The sequence below is a fragment of the Tamandua tetradactyla genome, chromosome 9, assembly GCF_023851605.1.
Source record: "Tamandua tetradactyla isolate mTamTet1 chromosome 9, mTamTet1.pri, whole genome shotgun sequence".
NCBI lineage: Eukaryota > Metazoa > Chordata > Mammalia > Pilosa > Myrmecophagidae > Tamandua > Tamandua tetradactyla.
The window spans coordinates 36,286,800-36,306,294 of record NC_135335.1 but is presented as its reverse complement, the minus strand read 5'-3'; the positions used below and the strand labels follow the sequence as shown (position 1 = coordinate 36,306,294).

General features: G+C 35.8%; 1 protein-coding gene and 1 non-coding gene across 2 annotated transcripts in view; both read left to right on the top strand.

The window, feature by feature from the left end:
* Positions 1–19,495, top strand: part of MKRN2 (makorin ring finger protein 2) — a 54,333-nt gene that overhangs the window by 13,625 nt on the left and 21,213 nt on the right. The window contains exon 2 of the mRNA XM_077116502.1: positions 18,965–19,093. Coding sequence (XP_076972617.1) covers positions 18,965–19,093 — 129 coding nt within the window. The remainder of the gene's footprint in view (positions 1–18,964; positions 19,094–19,495) is intronic.
* On the top strand, positions 2,827–2,933 carry LOC143647442 (U6 spliceosomal RNA). Its single transcript, XR_013158069.1, has one exon. It is a non-coding gene; the product is annotated as a U6 spliceosomal RNA (small nuclear RNA).

Genomic DNA, 19,495 nt, shown 5'->3' with positions numbered 1-19,495 from the left:
TGAGACAAAATAAAGTGTCAGTGGCTGAGAGATTCCAAACAGAGTAAAGAGGTTATCCTGGAGGTTATTCTTATACATCAAATAGATATCACCTTGTTAGTCTAGATTTAATGGAGAGGCTGGAGGAAACTGCCTGAAAATGTGGAGCTGTGTTCCAGCGGCCATGTTTCTTGAAGATAATTGTATGACGATATGGCTTTCGCAGTGTGACTGTGTGGTTGTGAGAGCCTTGTGTCTGATGCTCCTTTTGTCTACTTTATCGACGGACAAGTAAAGCATATGGATTAAAAATAAATAAATAATAGGGGGAACAAATGTTAAAATAAACTTAGTAGATTGAAATGCTAGTGATCGGTGAAGGGCAGGGGTAAGAATTTTTTTCCGTCTTCTTTTTATTGCTTTTTCTGAATTGATGCAGATGTTCTAAGAAATGATCATGATGATGAATAGACGACTATGTGACGATAGTGTGAGTTATTGATTATGTAAAAGAATAGAATGATAATATAAGAATGTTTGTGTTTGTATGCGGTTATGTATCATAAATAAAACATAAATTAAGAAAAAAGAAAGGGAGGGGTAACGGGTATGGTATGTATGAGTTTTTTTCTGTTGTCTTTTTTTTTTTTTTTTACCAATGACATATTCCGAGTTTATTCTCGAATGTCGGTTCACATCAGTGGAACCATACAGTATTTGTCCTTTAGTTTTTGGCTAGACTCACTCAGCATAATGTTCTCTAGGTTCATCCATGTTATTACATGCTTCATAAGTTTATTCTGTCTTAAAGCTGCATAATAGTCCATCGTATGTATATACCACAGTTTGTTTAGCCCCTCGTCTGTTGATGGACATTTTGGCTTTTTCCATCTCTTTGCAATTGTAAATAATGCTGCTATAAACATTGGTGTGCAAATGTCCGTTTGTGTCTTTGCCCTTAAGTCCTTTGAGTAGATACCTAGCAATGGTGTTGCTGGGTCGTATGGCAATTCTATATTCAGTTTTTTGAGGAACCGCCAAACTACCTTCCACAGTGGTTGCACCATTTGACATTCCCACCAACAGTGGATAAGTGTGCCTCTTTCACCGCATCCTCTCCAGCACTTGTCATTTTCTGCTTTGCTGATAATGGCCATTCTGGTGGGTGTGAGATGATATCTCATTGTGGTTTTGATTTGCATTTCTCTAATGGCCAGGGACATTGAGCATCTCTTCATGTGCCTTTTGGCCATTTGTATTTCCTCTTCTGAGAAGTGTCTGTTCAAGTCTTTTTCCCATTTTGTAATTGGGTTGGCTGTCTTTTTATTGTTGAGTTGAACAATCTCTTTATAAATTCTGGATACTAGCCCTTTATCTGATATGTCGTTTCCAAATATTGTCTCCCATTGTGTAGGCTGTCTTTCTACTTTCTTGATGAAGTTCTTTGATGCACAAAAGTGTTTAATTTTGAGGAGCTCCCATTTCTTTCTTTCTTTCTTCAGTGCTCTTGCTTTAGGTTTAAGGTCCATCTGTTGTCTTTTTATTTCTTATTCTGAATTGATGCATATGTTCTAAGAAATGATCATGATGATGAATATGCAACTATGTGATGATATTGTGAATACTGATTATATATGTAGAACGGAATGATCATATGTTAAGAATGTTTGTGTTTCTTTGTTGTAATATTTTTTTAATTTAAAGATTAATTAAAAAATTTTTAACAACACACTTTAAGTCAAAAACAGTTACAAGGGACAAAGTTGGTCATTATATAATGATAAAGGACAATTCAACAGCAAATTGTAATAACTATAAATATATATGCACTTAACAGCAGTTCTACAAAATACATGAAGCAAATAGTAACAGATTGAAAGGGAGAAACCAACAGTTCTAAATTAGTAGAAGGCTATAACACATCACTCTCAATAATGGATATGACATCTAGTCAGAAGATCATAAGAAGGTACAGAACTTGAATAATGCTCTAAACCAATTAGACCTAACAAACATGTATAGACACCCAACAAAAGCAGAATAAACATCCTTCTCAAGCACATGTGGATCATTCTCCAGGATAGACCACATGTTGGGTGATAATACAAGTCTCAATAAATTAAAAAATATTGAAATCATATAATGTGTCTTCTCCAACAATGGAATGAAGCTAGAAATCATAACTGAGGGAATTAAACAACATACTCTTAAACAACTAGTGCAGTTAAAGAGGAAATCATAAGTGAAATTAATTAGGAATTATCTTGAGGCAAATTAAAATGAAAATACCAAAGCTTATGAGTTGCAACAAAGGTAGTGCTGAGACAGAAATTTATAATTCTAATTGCTTACATTAAAAAAGAAAGGCCATCATAAATTCAACCTCAAAAACTGGAAGAACTAGAAAAAGAAGAGGAAACTATACCCAGAGTGAGCAGAAGGAAGGAAATAAAGACTAGAGCTGAGTTAAATGAAATTGAAAAAAAAAAAAAAAAAAGCAGAGAGAACCAACAAAACCAAAGATTAGTTATTTGAAAAGGTCAATGAAATTGACCTTTTGCTGATCAATAAAACCTTTAGCTAGAATGACAAAGAAAAGAAGAGAGAGGAAGATACAAGTAACCAAAATCAGAAATGAAATGGGGACGTTACTACTGACTCCACTGAAATGAAAAGGACTAAGAGGATACTTTGAACAGCTGTACACCAACAAATTGTATAACCGAGATGACATGGACAACTTCCTAAAATCATACAAATATGTACATCAACTCAAGAAGAAACAGAAGATCTCAACAAACCAATTGCTAGTAAAGAGATGAAATCAGTCATCAAAGTCCTCCCTATGTGCTTGCTTTGGGTGCACATATACTAAAACTGGAACCATGCAGAGAAGATTACCATGGCCTCTGTGCAAGGATGACATGTAGATTCATGAAGTGCTCCATATTTTTTTTAGACAGAAAAAAAAAACCTCCCAACAAAGAAAAGCCCAGGGCCAGATGACTTCACAGGTAATTCTACAAACATTTCAAGAAAATTTAAGTCCAATTCTACCTAAACACTTCCAAAAAATTCCCAAAAGCACATCAAAAGAATTATACATCATAATCAAGTAGGATTCATCTCAGATACACAAGGTGGTTCAACAATAAGGAATCAATCAATATAATATACCACATTAACAGAACAAAGGTAAAACAACAACAACAACAACATGTGATCATCTTAATTGCTGCAGAAAAAGCACTGGACAAAATACAGCACCCTATCTTGATAAGAACACTTAGAACATCAGGAATTGAAGGAAACTTCCTCACCACCATAAAGGGCATCTATTAAAAGTCCACAGCTGACTTCCTACTTAATGGTAAAGACCGAAAGCTTTGCCTCTAAGATCAGGAACAAGACACGGATGCCTACTGTGACCACTGTTATTCAATCTTGTACTGAAAGTTCTTGCCAGAGCAATTACAAGAAATAAAAGGCATCCAACTGTAAAGGCAGAAGTACAGCTTGCCCCATTTTCAGATGATATCATCCTATATACAGAAAATCCTGAAAAATCCAGAACAAAGCTCCTCCAGCTAATAAATGAATATGACAAAGTGGTGGGGTACAAGATCAACACCCAAATATCAGTAGTGTTTGTATACGCAAGCAATGGACTACTGGAAGAAGAAACAGAAGAAAATTGCACTCACAATACCAACTATAAAAGAACCAGGTATCTAGGAATAATGTTAAGCAAGGGTATAAAAAGGATTTGTACGCAGAAAATACAAAGCATTGCTAAAAGAAATTAAAGAAGACCTGAATAAATGGAAGAGTATTCTGAGTTCATGGATTAGAAGACTAAGTATCATAAAGATATCAATTCTACCCAAAGCAATTTAAAGATTCAATATAATCCCAATCAAAATTCCAACAACCTTCTTTGCAGAAATGGAACAGCCAGTCATTAAATTTATATGGAAGGGTACAGGACCCCAAATAGCTAAAGCCATTTTGAAAAAGAAAAATTAAGTTGGAAGACTCTCCACACTTCCCATTCTTAAAACTTAATACAAAGCCACAGTAATCACAACAGCATGATGCTGGCATAAGGCCTGATGGAATAAAATTGGGAGCACAGAAATCAACCCTCATATTTTTGTCCAACTGATTTTTGACCAGGTGTCAAAGACTCAACTGGAAAAGAATAGTCTCTTCAAAAATGTTGCTGGGAGAAGTGGATCTCCATTTCCAAAAATAGAAGGACCTTTACCTCACATCATATATAAAAATCAATTCAAATAGAAGCAAAGACCTTAACATAAAAGCTAGAACTATGAAACTCCTAGAAGAAAATAGGGAGCATCTTCAGGATGTTGTGTGAGGCAATGGTTTCTTAGACTTTACACCCAAAGCCCAAACAACAAAAGGAGAAACAAATGGAACCTCATTATAATAAAAAACTTGCACCTCAAAGTACTTATCATGAAAATAAAATAACCTACACAGTGGAAGAAAATAATTGGAAACCACCTATCTAATAAAGGATTAATATCCAGAACAGAAAAATAAATCTTTCAACTTAACAACAAAAAGACAAACAACCCAATTTAAAAATGGGCAAAAAGACTTCAATAGACATCTCTCTACAGAAGATATACAAATGGCAGAAAGCACATGAAAAGATGCTCAACATCATTATCCATCAGGGAAAGGCAAATCAAAATCACAATGAGATATTATTTCACACTCATTAGAATGGCTATTTAAAAAAAGGAAAATAAGTGTTGAGAGAATGCTAAGAAATAGGAACACTCATTCATTGCTAGTGGTAATGTAAAATGGTGCAGCCACTGTGGAAGACAGTTTAGTGATTCATCAGAAAGCTATGTATATGAGGCAGGAGTCATGGGTATGATTCCTGGCCCATGCACTCAAAAAAAAAAAATCAGAAAGAAAGCTATGTATAGATCTACTATATGACCCGGCAACCCCACTGCTAGGTATATATAAAAAAAATTGAAAGCAGGGACTCGGACATTTGCACACCGATGTTCACAGGGGCGTTAGTCACAGTTGCCAAAAGGTGGAAGCAACCCAAGTGTCCATCACCCTATGAATGGATAAACAAAAATGTGGTATATACATGCAGTGGACTATTTATTCAGCTGTAAAAACGAATGAAATCCTGATACATGCAACAACATGGATGAATCTTGTAGACATTGTGTTGAGTGAAATAAACCAGACACAAAGGACAAATATTGTATGACCTCACTGTTTTGAAACAATTAGAATAAGTAAACTCATAGAGTCAGAATCTAGAATATCAGTTACCAGGGGATGGGGTGGAGACAGGGCCTGGGAAGTGAAGGCTTTAAATGTACAGAGTTCCTAGTTGAAATGATAGAAATATTTTATGGATGATGGTGATGGTAGCACAACATTGTGAACCCTGTTAACAGCACTGAAAAATATATCTGAATATGATTAAAAGGGGAAATGTTAAATTGTATGTATATTATCAGAATAAAAATTTAAAACAAAAATCCATGCAACTACACTACACAAACGGTGAATCCTAAAGAAACCATAGACTACAGCTGACAGTACAATTAGAAAAATTGCTGTCACAGATTGTAACCAATGTTCCACACCAATGCAAGATGATGGTGGGTGGTATATGGGAATCCTGTATTTTATGCATAATTGTTCTGTAAACCCACAACTTTTCTAATAAAGAAAAAAATAAAAAACAAATACATGAGCTCTAATGATGCTTCATTAGGTTTCTTTTAGAGGATAGACTAGGCTAGGACCATGGTAGGTTGAATTATGTAACCCAGAAAAAAACATGTTGTTAATCTTCTTTTTTTAATATTTAAAAATGTTCTTAAACATAGCAACATACAGAAATGAACATACTTACCATATGATCATTTTATTTGTGATATGTATGTAATCAATAACTTACAATATCATCACATAGTTGTATATTCGTTGCTATGATAATTTCTTAGAACATCTGCATCAATTCAGAAAAAGAAAAAAAAAAACTCATATATACTATATCCCTTACCCTCCCTCTCTTTGATTCCTAGTATTTCCATCTACCCGATATATTTTAGCCTTTGTTTGCCTATTTTTTACTATACCCCTATCACTCCCTTTCATTGATCACTAGCATTTCAATCTACTAAATTTATTTTAACATTTGTTCCCCCTATTATTTATTTATTTTTAATCCATATGTTTTACTTGTCCGTCGATAAAGTAGACAAAGGGAGCATCAGACACAAGGTTTTCACAATCACACAGTTACAGTGCAAAAGCTATATCATTAGGCAGTCATGTTCAAGAAACTTGGCAACTGGAACACGGCTCTACATTTTCAGGCACTTCCCTCCAGCCTCTCCAATATACCATAACTAAAAAGGTGATATCTATTTACTGCATAAGAATAACCTCCAGGATAACCTCTCAACTCTGTTTGAAATCTCTCAGCCACTGACACTTTATTTTGCCTCATTTCTTTCTTCTCCCTTTTGGTTGAGAAGGTTTTCTCAATCCCTTGAGGCTGAGTCTAGTCCAGCTCATTCTAGGATTTCTGTCCCATGTTGCCAGGAAAGTTCACACCTCTGGGTGTCATATCCCATGTAGAAAAGGGGAGGGCACTGAGTTTGCTTGTAATGTTGGCTGAGAGAGAGAAGCCACATCTGAGCAAAAGAAGAGGTTCTCTGGGGGTGACTCTTAGGCCTAATTTTTTTTTTCAACTTTTTTTATTAATTAAAAAAAATTAACAAACAAAACATTTAGAAATCATTCCATTCTACATATATAATCAGTAATTCTTAGTATCATCACATAGTTGCATATTTTAGGCCTAATTTTAAGTAGGCTTAGTTGCCTATCCTTTGCAGGGTTTAATTTTACATGAACAAACCCCAAGATTGAGGGCTTGACCTATTCTTTGGTTGACCCCACTGCTTGTGAGAATATCAGAAATTCTCCACAGGGGGAAGTTGAATTTTCCCCTTCTTGCCATTCCCCCTAAGGGACTCCACAAATAATTTTTTATTCACTGTTCAAATCACTCTGGGATTTATTGGGTCATCAACTCTGGACAAACCTACAAAATCTCACACCCTACTCAAGGTTCCATTTACTTATGGTGTTTAATTCAACTGTCCACATAAGTTATATTAGGAAATGCACTAGTCAAATTACAAATTTTGTACCAAATAAACATTTTTTTTGCTTTAGTCTTACGTATAAGTTTAAGTTTTAAAATATGAATTACTATTTTCAACACCCTGTAATATTGACATTCTTTTGTTCTTCCTCATGCAAAAATATCTTTAAATTTGTACATTTAGTCACTGTTCTAGTTTGCTAGCTGCCAGAATGCAATATACCAGAAACAGTGTTGATCTTGTAACCTGCCACTTTGATGTACTCATTTATCAGCTCTAGTAGCATTGCTGTGGATTTTCCTGGGTTTTTGGCATATAGTATCATACATACCATCTGCAAACAATGAGAGTTTTACTTCTTCCTTTCCAATTTTGATGCCATGTGTTTGTTTTTCTTGTCTCATTGCTCTGGCTAGAACTTCCAATACAATGTTGAATAACAGTGGTGATATTGGACATCCTTGTCTTATTCCTGTTCTTAGGGGGAAAGTTTTCAGTTTTTCCCCATTGTGGAGGATGTTAGCTGTGGGTTTTTCATATATTCCCTTTATTATGTTGAGGAAGTTCACTTCTATTCCTATCCTTTGAAGTGTTTTCAACAGCAAACGATGTTGAATGCCTTTTCTGCATCAGTTGAGATGATCACGTGGTTTTTCTGCTTTGATTTGTTGATATGGTGTATTACATTAATTGATTTTCTTAAGTTGAACCATCCTTGCATACCTGGGATGAATCCTACTTGGTCATGGTGTATAATTTTTTTAATGTGCTGCTGGATTCGATTTGCAAGAAGTTTGTTGAGGTTTTTTTACATCTATATTCATTACAGAGATTGGTCTGTAGGTTTTCTTTTCTTGTAATATCTTTGTCTGGCTTTGGTATGAGGGTGATGTTGGCTTCCTAGAATCAGTTAGATAGCTTTCCCTCCTCTTCAATTTTTTTTGAAGAGTTTGAGCAGGATTGGTACTAATGCTTTCTTGAGTGTTTGGTAAAATTCACATGTGAAGCCATCTGGTCCTTGACTTTTCTTTTTAGGCAGCCTCTTAATGACTGATTCAATTCCTTTACTTGTGATTGGTTGTTGAGGTTGTCTATTTGTTTTTGAGTCAGTGTTGGTTGTTCATGCCTTTCTAGGATGTTGTCCATTTCATCTACATTGTGTAGTTTATTAGCATAAAGTTGTTCACAGTATCCTTTCGTTACCTCCTTTATTTCTGTGGTGTCAGTGATTATGTCTCCTCTTCCATTTCTGATTTTATTTATTTGCATCCTTTCTCTTCTTCTTTTTGTCAACTTCGCTAAGTGTCCATCAATCTTACTGATTTTCTCATAGAACCAACTTCTGGTTTTGTTGGTTTTCTTGATTGTTTTCATATTCTCAATTTCAATTATTTCTGCTTTAGTCTTCATTATTTCTTTCCTTTTGCTTGCTTTGGGGTTAGTTTGCTGTTCTTTCTCTAGTTCTTCCAAGTGGACAGTTAATCCCTTCATTTTTGCTCTTTATTCTTTTTTGATATAGGCATTTAGGGTCACAAATGTCCCTCTTAGCACTGCCTCTGCTGCATTCCATAAATTTTGATATGTTGTGTTTTCATTTTCATTTGCCTTGAGATATTTACTGATTTCTCTTGTAATTTCATCCTTGGCCCACTGGTTGTTTAAGAGTATGTTGTTGAGCCTCTATATATTATGAATTTTCTGGCACTCTGCCTATTATTGATTTCCAGCTTCATTCCTTTATGATCTGAGAAAGTGTTTTGTATGGTTTCAGTCTTTTAAAATTTATTGAGACTTGCTTTGTGACCCAGCATATAGTTTATCATTAAGAATGATCCATGAGCACTTGAGAAAAAGGTGTATCCTGCTGTTGTGGAGTGTAAGTGTTCTATGTATGTCTGTTAAGTCTAGCTCATTTATTGTATTATTCAAATTCTGTTTCTTTATTGATCCTCTGCCTAGATGATCTGTCCACTGATGAGAGTGAAGAATTGAAGTCTCCAACTATTATGGTCGATGTGTCTATTTCTCTTCTCGGTGTTTTCAGTGTTTGCCTCATGTATTTTGGAGCACTCTGGCTTGGTGCATACATATTTGAGTGTTATGTCTTCTTGTTAAATTACTACATAGTGTAGTGTCTACTTGTTATTACTACATAGTGTCCTTCTTTGTCTCTTTTAATTGTTTTACATTTTAAGTCAAATTTATCAGATAGTAGTATAGCTACTCCTGCTCTTTTCTGATTGTTGTTTGCATGAAATATCTTTTCCCAGCCTTTCACTTTCAATCTATGTTTGTCCTTGGGTCTAAAATGTGTCTCCAGTAGACAGCATATAGGTGAGTCCTGTTTTTTAATCCACTACCGGTCTGTGCCTTTTGATTGGGAAATTTCATCCATTAACATTTAGTGTTAATACTGTAAGGGTAGTATTTCTTCTTCCATTTTGCTGTTTGGATTGTGCTGATTTGAAAGGATGTATGTCCCCTAGAAAAGCAATGTTTTAATGAAACTCCATTTCATAAAGGTAGAATAATCCCTATTCAGTACTGTATGTTTGAAACTGTAATCAGATCATCTCCCTGGATGATGTGATTTAGTCAAGAGTGGTTGTTAAGCTGGATTAGGTGACGACATGTCTCCACCCATTTGGGTGGGTCTTGATAAGTTTCTGGAGTCCTGTAAAAGAGGAAGCATTTTGGAGAAAGAAGGAGATTCAGAGAGAGCAGAGAAGAACGACATAGCCATGAGAAGCAGAGACCCCACAAGCCAGTGACCTTTGGAGATGAAGAAGGAAAACACCTCCCAGGGAGCTTCATGAAACAGGAAGCCAGGAGAGAAAGTAGCAGATGACACCTTGCTCACCATGTGCCCTTCCAGCCGAGAGAGAAACTGTGACTGTGTTCACCATGTGCCTTTCCAGATGAGAGAGAAATCCTGAACATCATCGGCCTTCTTGAACCAAGGTATCTTTCCCTGGATGCCTTTGATTGGACATTTCTATAGACTTGTTTTAATTGGACATTTTCTTGGCCTTAAAACTGTAAACTAGCATCTTATTAAATTCCCCTTTTAAAAAGCCATTCTGATTATGGTATATTGCCTTCTGGCAGCTAGTAAACTAGAACATATGTCATATCTAATATTTCTTCTTTTTACCTTTACTGATATTCTTCATTTCTACATTCTTCTCCACTCCCTTTAGTATTTCTTATAGAGCCAGTCTCTTGGTCCCAAATTCTCTCAGTGATTTTTTTGTGAAAATGTTTTAATTCCCCCCTCATTTTTGAAGGACAATTTTGCTAGATATAGAATTCTTGGTTGGCAGTTTTTCTTTTAGAATCTTAAATATATCATACCATTCTGTTCTCACCTCCATGGTTTCTGCTGAGATATCTACGTGTAGTCTTATTGGGCTTCCCTTGTATGTAATGGATTGCTTTTCTCTTGTTGCTTTCAAGATTCTCTGTCTTTGACATCTGACATTCTGGTTAGTAAGTGTCTTGGAGTATTTCTATTTGGATCTATTCTGTATGGGGTGCACTGCACTTCTTGGATCTGTAATTTTAAGTCTTTCTTAAGAGTTGGGAAATTTTCAGTAATAATTTCCTCCATTTGTCTTTCTCCTCCTTTTCCCTTCTCTTCTCCTTCTGAGACACCCACAACATGTATGTTTGTCTGTTTCATATTGTCATTCACTTCCTTGAGTCCCTGCTCATATTTTCCCATTCTTGTCCCTATATTTTCTTTTGCTTGTTGCATTTCAGATGTGCCATCCTCCTGTTCACTAATCCTGTCTTCTACCTCTTGAAATCCAGCATTGTAGGTTTCCATTGTATTTTATTCATCTCTTCTACTGTGTCTATCATTCCCATAAATTCTGTGATTTGTTTTTTCAGACTTTCAATTGTCCCTTGCCTGCTTTATATCCTCCCTCAATTTATCAGTTTGATTTTTGATGAGATTTTCCATGTCTTTTCGAACATCCTGAATTAATTGTTTCAACTCCTGTATCTCATTAGAATTGTTGGTTTGTTCCTTGACTGGGCCATATCTTTAATTTTCCAAGTATGATTAGTTACTTTTTGCTGGCATCTAGGCATTTAATTTCCTTAATTAGTTTTTTCTGGAGATTGTCTTCACTCTTTTACCTAGGACTTTCATGATGGATGACTTTGTTGTCTACCTGTTCTTTGACATTCAGTTCAGCTTATTCTAGACCTCTAGCATAGGTTTTGTTTAACAGATCAGAATTTCTCAGTGCTTGTTTTGCTCTGCCTCTATGGTGCCTTTTTTTTACCCCCTTAGGAGGGTCTACTTAGGTATTAAAGACCCCAGTCAGATTTCCCTAGACCAAACTGGCCTCCTGTCAGGAGGAAAGAGTCACCTACATCAGTTTTCCCTGAGGGTGAGACCCAGCAGGTTAACAGACTTTCCTATGAAGCCTCTAGAACTCTTTTTCCTGTCCTGCCCAGTATGTGGCATTTGTCTCCCTGTAGGTCCTACCAACATTAAGTGATGCAGTACCATTAACTTCAGCAGATTCTTCCTTCTGGGGGCGTGGCTGAGACAGAGGAGAGGTTGTAGGCTGGGTTTAATAGCTTCAGTTTTCCAGTCCCTGGGGTCTGAATTCCTTGAGGGAGGAATTCCACCTGAGCTAGGCCCCACCCCTCTCCTGGGGAAGGCACAGCCTCCAGGGAATTACACCTGACCAGCCTCTTTGTCTCTCAGACAAGCTTATTTCCGCCCTTGCCTGGGGCAGTTGGAACCTGGGAGCAGTTTTAAGTGGTAGAAACAAACAGAAATCCTTTTCAGAGCAGGAGCCCCATTCCTGGGGTTTGTTAATCAAAAGCTTGAGTTGATTGTGTATCTCCAGGTCCTATGTGCCCCCTCTTTTTTTTTTTTTAGGGTCCAAATCTTTTCAAGTATTTTATGCTGTCTGATCCAAAAAAAAGCCTGTTTTTTTTTTTTTGTATTTTTTTATGTAGGGGATTTTATATAATGCCTTCAAACTGGCACAAGCCCTGTGACAAAGAAAGTTTTGTAGCCAGAATTCCTTAGCCATTAATGAACTGACAGTTTTATCAAGACCCTCCTAGTGTGTACACTGTGCAATTTCTAATGATCTGTCTCCTTGCCTACAGTTTTGTCTTCTACCTTGCAGCTCAAGTGACCCTTTGGAAAAAGGCCTGGGAAAGGGCATGTTTAATAAAAATAAACATTTTTCTTCACTTCAAGACTCCCAGAACCTTTTCTCTGCCCAGTGCCTATTGTAAATCTCTTATAAAGGACTAGATGCTGTGTTTTTCCTCAGCTTATGTGACTGTCAGCCCTGTACCCCTAGGTTTTGAGACATGCACCAATATGTCAACTGACACCAGGGTTTCTTGGAGCACAATTAGAGTAATATAGCCCTCAGCAGACCTGCTCACACACCCTTCACTGTGTAACACACTTCTGTGCCTTTTTACTTGGTGTGTCCTTTCTGACACATTCTCCTCCCACCTGGCCCTTTTTACTTTGCACACCTCCTTGTGCTTCCATGCTCTGCTTGGGTATCACCTTCCCTGTGGCCCTCCCATACCTGCCCTCAGCCAATGGTATATGCCTCTACTTTCTGCTTCCCCATATTTTGCATACATCTTAATAAAGCGAACATCATTCTTGTAAGAATTGCCAGTTTAATTGTCAGTGAGTCTTACTACTTTTAATAAGAACTGAACTTTTGGGGCACCCTACAGTGGAATAGGTACCGTGTTAGGCATTTTGCATACAATTTTTTTTTTTTTTTTTTTGTAGCCAGACCCTTGCCAGTATTGGGTAATCTTTGTAATTTTTTTTGAGCTATGACACCTTTTATTTCAAAAGCTGTTTATGTTCATGGTAGAAATGTTGGAAAGTGAAGTTCAGTAAAAATAAGAAAGTAAAATATCATATACCTTGTCTTCAAGAGTTGCCATTCTGAATACACCATTATATACTTACCAGGTTTTTAAAATATGTATGTACATATATGTATGTGTGTTTATGAATTTTTACAAAAATGAAATCATACAGTATACGCTGTTTTAGAATCTGTTTTCATTTCATTGAATACCTAGTCTCTGCTTGGACTTCCCCACTGTCCTCAAAACACTTTTTACAACCAGATTGCCCAAACCAGAATTTAATCCAGGATGTTTTTAATCTGATTATTATATCTCTTTTGTTCTGTTTACTAATCTAGTACAGTCCCCTTCTTTCTTTTCTTTTTTAACCAGCTTTATTTACATACTGAGAAATTCTGTCATTTTAAGTGAACAATTCAAAGATTTTTAGCAAAAGAAAAATTAGTAAAATTTACAATAAAATTTTAGAACATTTCTGTCACCCTTAAGATTTCATTTGTGCCCATTTGCAGTCAACACATACCTTCCTCCCCAGCCCTGGGCATCTATTAAGCTGCTTTCTGTTTCTATAGATTTTCATTTTATGGACATTTCATGTAAATGGAATTATACAATATCTGTTTTTTGTGTCTATCTTCTTTCACTTAGAATAATGTTTTTGAGATTTATCCATGTCATAGCATTTAACAGGACTTTATTCTTTTATATTACCAAATAATATATGATTCTATGGATATATTAAATTTTATCCATTCACAGTTGATGGACATTTGGGAGGTTTCTACTTTTTTGGCTATTATGAACAGTGCTGCTGTGAACACAGTACACATTTGTGTACAAGTCTCTGTATACATATGTGTTTTCAGTTATCCTAGGTGGATACCTAGGTCTGGAATTGTTTGCTCGTTTTTTGAGAAACTGCCAAGCTTTTCCTAACTCAGCTCCCCTTTTTTTTTGTAACACTGAATTGTTAAGGAGATGAGGCCAGTGGTCTTACATACTGCCTCTGTTGTATATCTAGTTGATTCCTCATGCTTTTAGTTTTTTCCCAATCTACTGTATTTCATATAAATTGAAATTTTATTATTTAAATTATTTTTTATTATTTTATTATTTATTAATGGATTTTATTAGATTCAAGTTAAATGTTTTTAGCTGGACTACATCATCGTGGGGTATGTTGTGTACTTCATATTGTGTCATATCAGCAGACATAATATTTGATACATATGTGGTCCAGCATCATTTGTTGAAAAGACTGTTCTTTCCCTATTGAATTAGCTTGGCATCTTTTTCAAGCCAATCATGTTTTCTCAATAAAAATAAAATAAAATAAATGGTGTGAGGATTGGAAGGACTGGTGTGCTTTTGTAGGAGAAAAGATATCTGACTCGGCAAGTAGCGGTTCTCCTAGTGGTTCTGAGTGTTTTCTTGCTTCTCTCAGAATTCAGATTCATGGTTCTGGAGGTACTCAAGAATTACACATTTGCAACATGGCCACTGAGGAACATTTAGCAATATTAAACAGTGTACATTTCCTATATACATAGGTCTGGACTTAACGTGTGAAATGGGATACCAATTTTTTATATTGTTTTCCTATTATTAAAATATTTAGTAAGAATTCCTTACATATTAAAAAATTAAATTTTAAATTTCAGTTTCATTTAGATAATTTTGATAAATATTTGCTATTACCCGGTTATATTTCCTATTTATTTATTTTATTTTTCTGTTTTTGGCATGGGCAGGTACCAAGAATCGAACCCGGGTCTTCAGCTTGGGAGGCGAGAATTCTTGCCACTGAGCCACCGCTGCACTGCCCCCTATTTAATTTTGTTTATCTTTTTTTTCCCATTTTTTCATTTTTTTACAATTTTATGTATTATGTGTGCTTATTTTTTGAATAGCAGTTTAAAGACAACTTGAATTATAACTTAGTCGACTTAAAATAGTAAAGAAAAAGCAAAATTTAACTTGCCACACTGACTTTTGAAAACGTTTAACTTTATAGATTATCTATAAAGTGTGAGAAAGGTTCAGCATTCTTTATTGGGTATTATACGTAAATCACACCAAAATGCCTTTTGCTAATTAAAAGGCAGCATTTCAGATGGTAAAATTCAGGGGGGCTTAATTAGATTTACACAGTTAAAACCAAAAAGATAAAGCAGACATAACTACCTTATTTTCAGCACCTGCCTTTAAACAGGCTAATAACACCAGTTGAAACCCAGGAGAGTCTTGCTCTATTCTGAACAGTGAAGTGATTTCCCTAGATTCAAATATATTCATAAAACCAGTTATGTATGTATATCTAAATATAAAACCGGTCTATAGATTATAAGTTGGTATTCACCATCTCTGTGAAAAGTTGAACATTACTGATTCAAACTAGCCTCAAATCCAATTACATATTTAGAAAGGGAAAATAGTGATAGCACTTGCTGAACCAGAATTACTAACAAAATTTTATGACTAACAAAATTTTAAAAGCTTGATCTCTTCATTTACCTATAAGCTAATCTTATTTAACTCGGGACTTTCTTGATAGTATACAGAAATATGCTACCAACCATTCATGATCTGAATTCTGGTATATGAGATCAATTTAAATATAATCCATGTACAAAAGTCACGAGACATCTGCTTTATAATAAATAATGCAGTGGCCAAGTATTACTCCTTAGTAGCTTTTTTGAGATAAGCTGTCAAGTCTGCCCTTTTTGCCTTCTTATTTTTATTTTTTTAATTTTTTTTTTTACATGGGCAGGTACCGGGAAATGAACCTGGGTCCTCTGGCATGGCAGGCGAGCATTCTTGCCTGCTGAGCCACCATGGCCCCCTTTCTGCCTTCTTAATGCCAGCAAAGATAATTTTTTTTTTATTAATTAAAAAAAAATAAACAAAACATTTAGAAATCATTCCATTCTACATATACAGTCAGTAATTCTTAATATCATCACATAGTTGCATATTCATCATTTCTTAGTACATTTGCATCGATTTAGAAAAAGAAATACAAAGACAACAGAAAAAGAAATAACATGATAATAGAGAGAAAAAAAAAACAAAACAACTATACGTACCATACCCCTTACCCCTCGCCTTCACCTACCACTATTTCAAACTGAATTTATTTTAACATCTATTCTCCCTGTTATTTTTATTCCATATGTTCTACTCTTCTGTTGATATAGTAGCTAAAAGGAGCATCAGACATAAGGTTTTCACATTCACAGAGTCTCATTGTGAAAGCTGTATCATTGTTCAATCATCATCAGGAAACATGGCTACTGGAACACAACACTACATTTTCAGGCAATTCCCTCCAGCCTCTCCACTACATCTTGAACAACAAGGTGATATCTACTTAATGCGTAAGAATAACCTCCAGGATAACCTCTTGACTCTGTTTGGAATCTCTCAGCCATTGACACTTTGCCTCATATTACTCTTCCCCCTTTTGGTTGAGAAGGTTCTCTCAGTCTCTTGATGTTAATTCTCAGCTCATTCTAGGGTTTTTCTCCGTCCTTTGATGCTGAGTCTCAGCTCATTCCAGGATCTTTGTCCCACGTTGCCAGGAAGGTCCACACCCCTGGGAGTCATGTCCCACGCAGAGAGGGGGAGGGTGGTGAGAATGCTCATCATATTGGCTGGAGAGAGAGGCCACATCTGAGCAACAAAAGAGGCTCTCTTGGGGGTGACTCTTAGGCCTAAATTTTAAGGAGACTTGTCCTATCAGCAAAGATAATTTTTGTTCCAGAGGATGTACTTTTTGGGATTCTCCAAATACTCCAACACTGTCTCCTCTTCCCAAATGATGCCTTTGTACCTGTTGATGTCTGTGTAAGAGAATCCAGGGATCTGACCTGTCTTCTGCCCACAGAGACCATACAAATTTGGCCCAGTCTTGTGCTTGCCTTCCTTTTCCATGGCGTGGCATCGGGCATACTTCTGAACAAAACTCTTCTTGCGTTTCTCAACATCACCCATTTTGAATTCGCTCACTCATTGCGTAGGGTACGAAGAACCCACTCAGAAGACTGACGTCCTGCTCTGTTTAATTTTAATACATGAATTTAAGGGTTTTTGAAGAAAATTATTTTTGAGACTTGAAATATATGATTTAAGGATTTTGATCTTTATGCCTGCTTTAATTTAAATTTTTGGTGTTCATGTTTTTAAAATGTGCACACTGTTAATGCAATTTCATATTATTTAAAAATCCATTAGATAATTACTGTCAGTAATAGATTATGTCACATAGATTATGTGACAGTTTTGCTTAGAACAGCGTAACTGGTGATTTTTCAAAATAAAGACAATAAAATAGATTTTATAGACTATTGAAAAAAAAAGTAATCATGTATGTGTGGTTCTTTTTCCAGGCTCTTTAGAGAGCCCCCCCACTCAGCCTACCTAAATGCCATTTTGTGTCTCCACCTCAGCAAGGCCACTGTGCTTTGCCTGTGATTCTCCTCCCTGCACCATAGTCCAGAATATGCCTCCAGGTAGACAACTAGGCTGAACATGGGACTCCACTCAACTTGTTTCCCTTCTGTCAAGTATCAGTCTTGTGCTACCTTTTGTCCATTGTCTGAAAGTGGTTTTGTGTATTTTGTTTTGTGGGACGACACATTTCATACCAGCTATTCCCTTATAGCTAGAAGCAAGAATCTTTCTTGTCTTTCAGTTTCAGTCTTTGTGCTTCTCTGAATATTTTCTACTGCTATATCTTTAAGTTTGTCTGATCTTTTCTTTTATGGTGTCTAATTGACTGTAAAGCTCATCCAGTGTATTTTTCATTTCAGGAATTGCATTTTTCATTTCTAGAAGTTCCATTTGATTTATTTTTGTATCTTCCATTTCTTTCTATGTTATGTTCATGTTTCCTTTTAAATCCTTGAGCATATTGAGCAGATTTATAATAACTGTTGTTAAATCCTTGTCAACTAATTGCATCATCTCCGTCTTTTCTGAGATTAACATTTCTCCTGGTAATGAGTCGCTTTTTCTGCTTTTTGTCATGTCTAATAATTTTTTATTACATGCCAAACATTGTGAGTGGTGACAATAAAATTTGGATTTTATTGTCTTCCTGTAAAGGATACTGAAATTTGTTTTAACTCACTGCTGGTCAGTTCAGTTCAGTCCTTTCGAAGCTTGTTTTTAAGTTTTATTAGGACAGGTCTAAATTACTCATTACTCACTCTAGAACTGGTTTAGCCTTAGTACTAAGTCTTGTCCTTTCTGGGATCTCTTTACTGTTTGCTCTGAATATTCAGTGAGGTCTGTACTCTGGCTGGACAGAATTAGAACGTCTCCCTGTTACTCTGAACAAGTTTATTCCTTCAGGGCCGAAAGTGGACATCTCAGTGGAAGTTTCTTACATATATATGTTTTGATGCTATGGTGTCTTATTTATTCCTCACCACAATCCTGGAAGCAGGTAGTGTAATCTTCAGTTTTTAGATGAGTTCTAGAGAGGCTTGTTATGTGACATGCTCACTGGTGTTATGATTGGGTCTTGAGTCCAGGTCACTCTGATTCCATTACAGCCATACCCTTTAAGTTCCATGAGAACAGAGAGTGCAGTTTTTCATAGAGTATCTTCTCAATTATAAGGTTCAGAATATAATATTTAACATATCTAAAATCAGGAGCATATATCTTAAATAGGAGCAAATGGGATCATTTCTTTTTCTTCCAGAAAAGCTGTCAATGAATCAGTTAATAGTGTATCTAAAATCATTCTATTTTAGAATCAAGGAAATGTGTATAATTCAGTGCCTGATAGAGCCTTCTCACATAATGTGTCCTTAATAAATATTTGTATACTAGGTTCAAGAAAATGAGGAGTTTATAAAGCAAAGTGTTTTTCTAAAAGTTTTTGTGTGTGCTTGTCTTTTCAGGTATTTTATGCATGGTGTGTGTCGAGAAGGAAACCAGTGCCTGTTCTCACATGACTTGGCAAACAGCAGGCCATCCACCATCTGCAAATACTATCAGAAGGGTTATTGTGCCTATGGAACTCGTTGCAGGCAAGAATCCCGCAACTGTCCCCACCTGACACAGTATCAGCATGGGTCCTAATGGAGGGAGATTTTAATTTAAAAATAACATGACAACATTACAAAGAGTATGGTAACAAGCTTTAAAACCTTAGTTTCAAAGCCCTAAACAAAAATTGTAACTTTTCATGATCACTTTTTGGGCTTTATTTTTATGAATATGTAATTATAAAGTGGCACTTGCAGTATATATAAGATTTTGTTTCTTGCTTTTTCACCACTTAACCTGTCATAAGCTTTTTCCTATGCTGTAGGAAACTAATTTTGTCTCCTGTGATTTTTATGTTTCATAATGTTCACGTAGCAAAGTTTTATGAACTATTTCTCTGTTAGATATTTAAATGGCTTCCAGTTTTTTTGCTACGATATTCC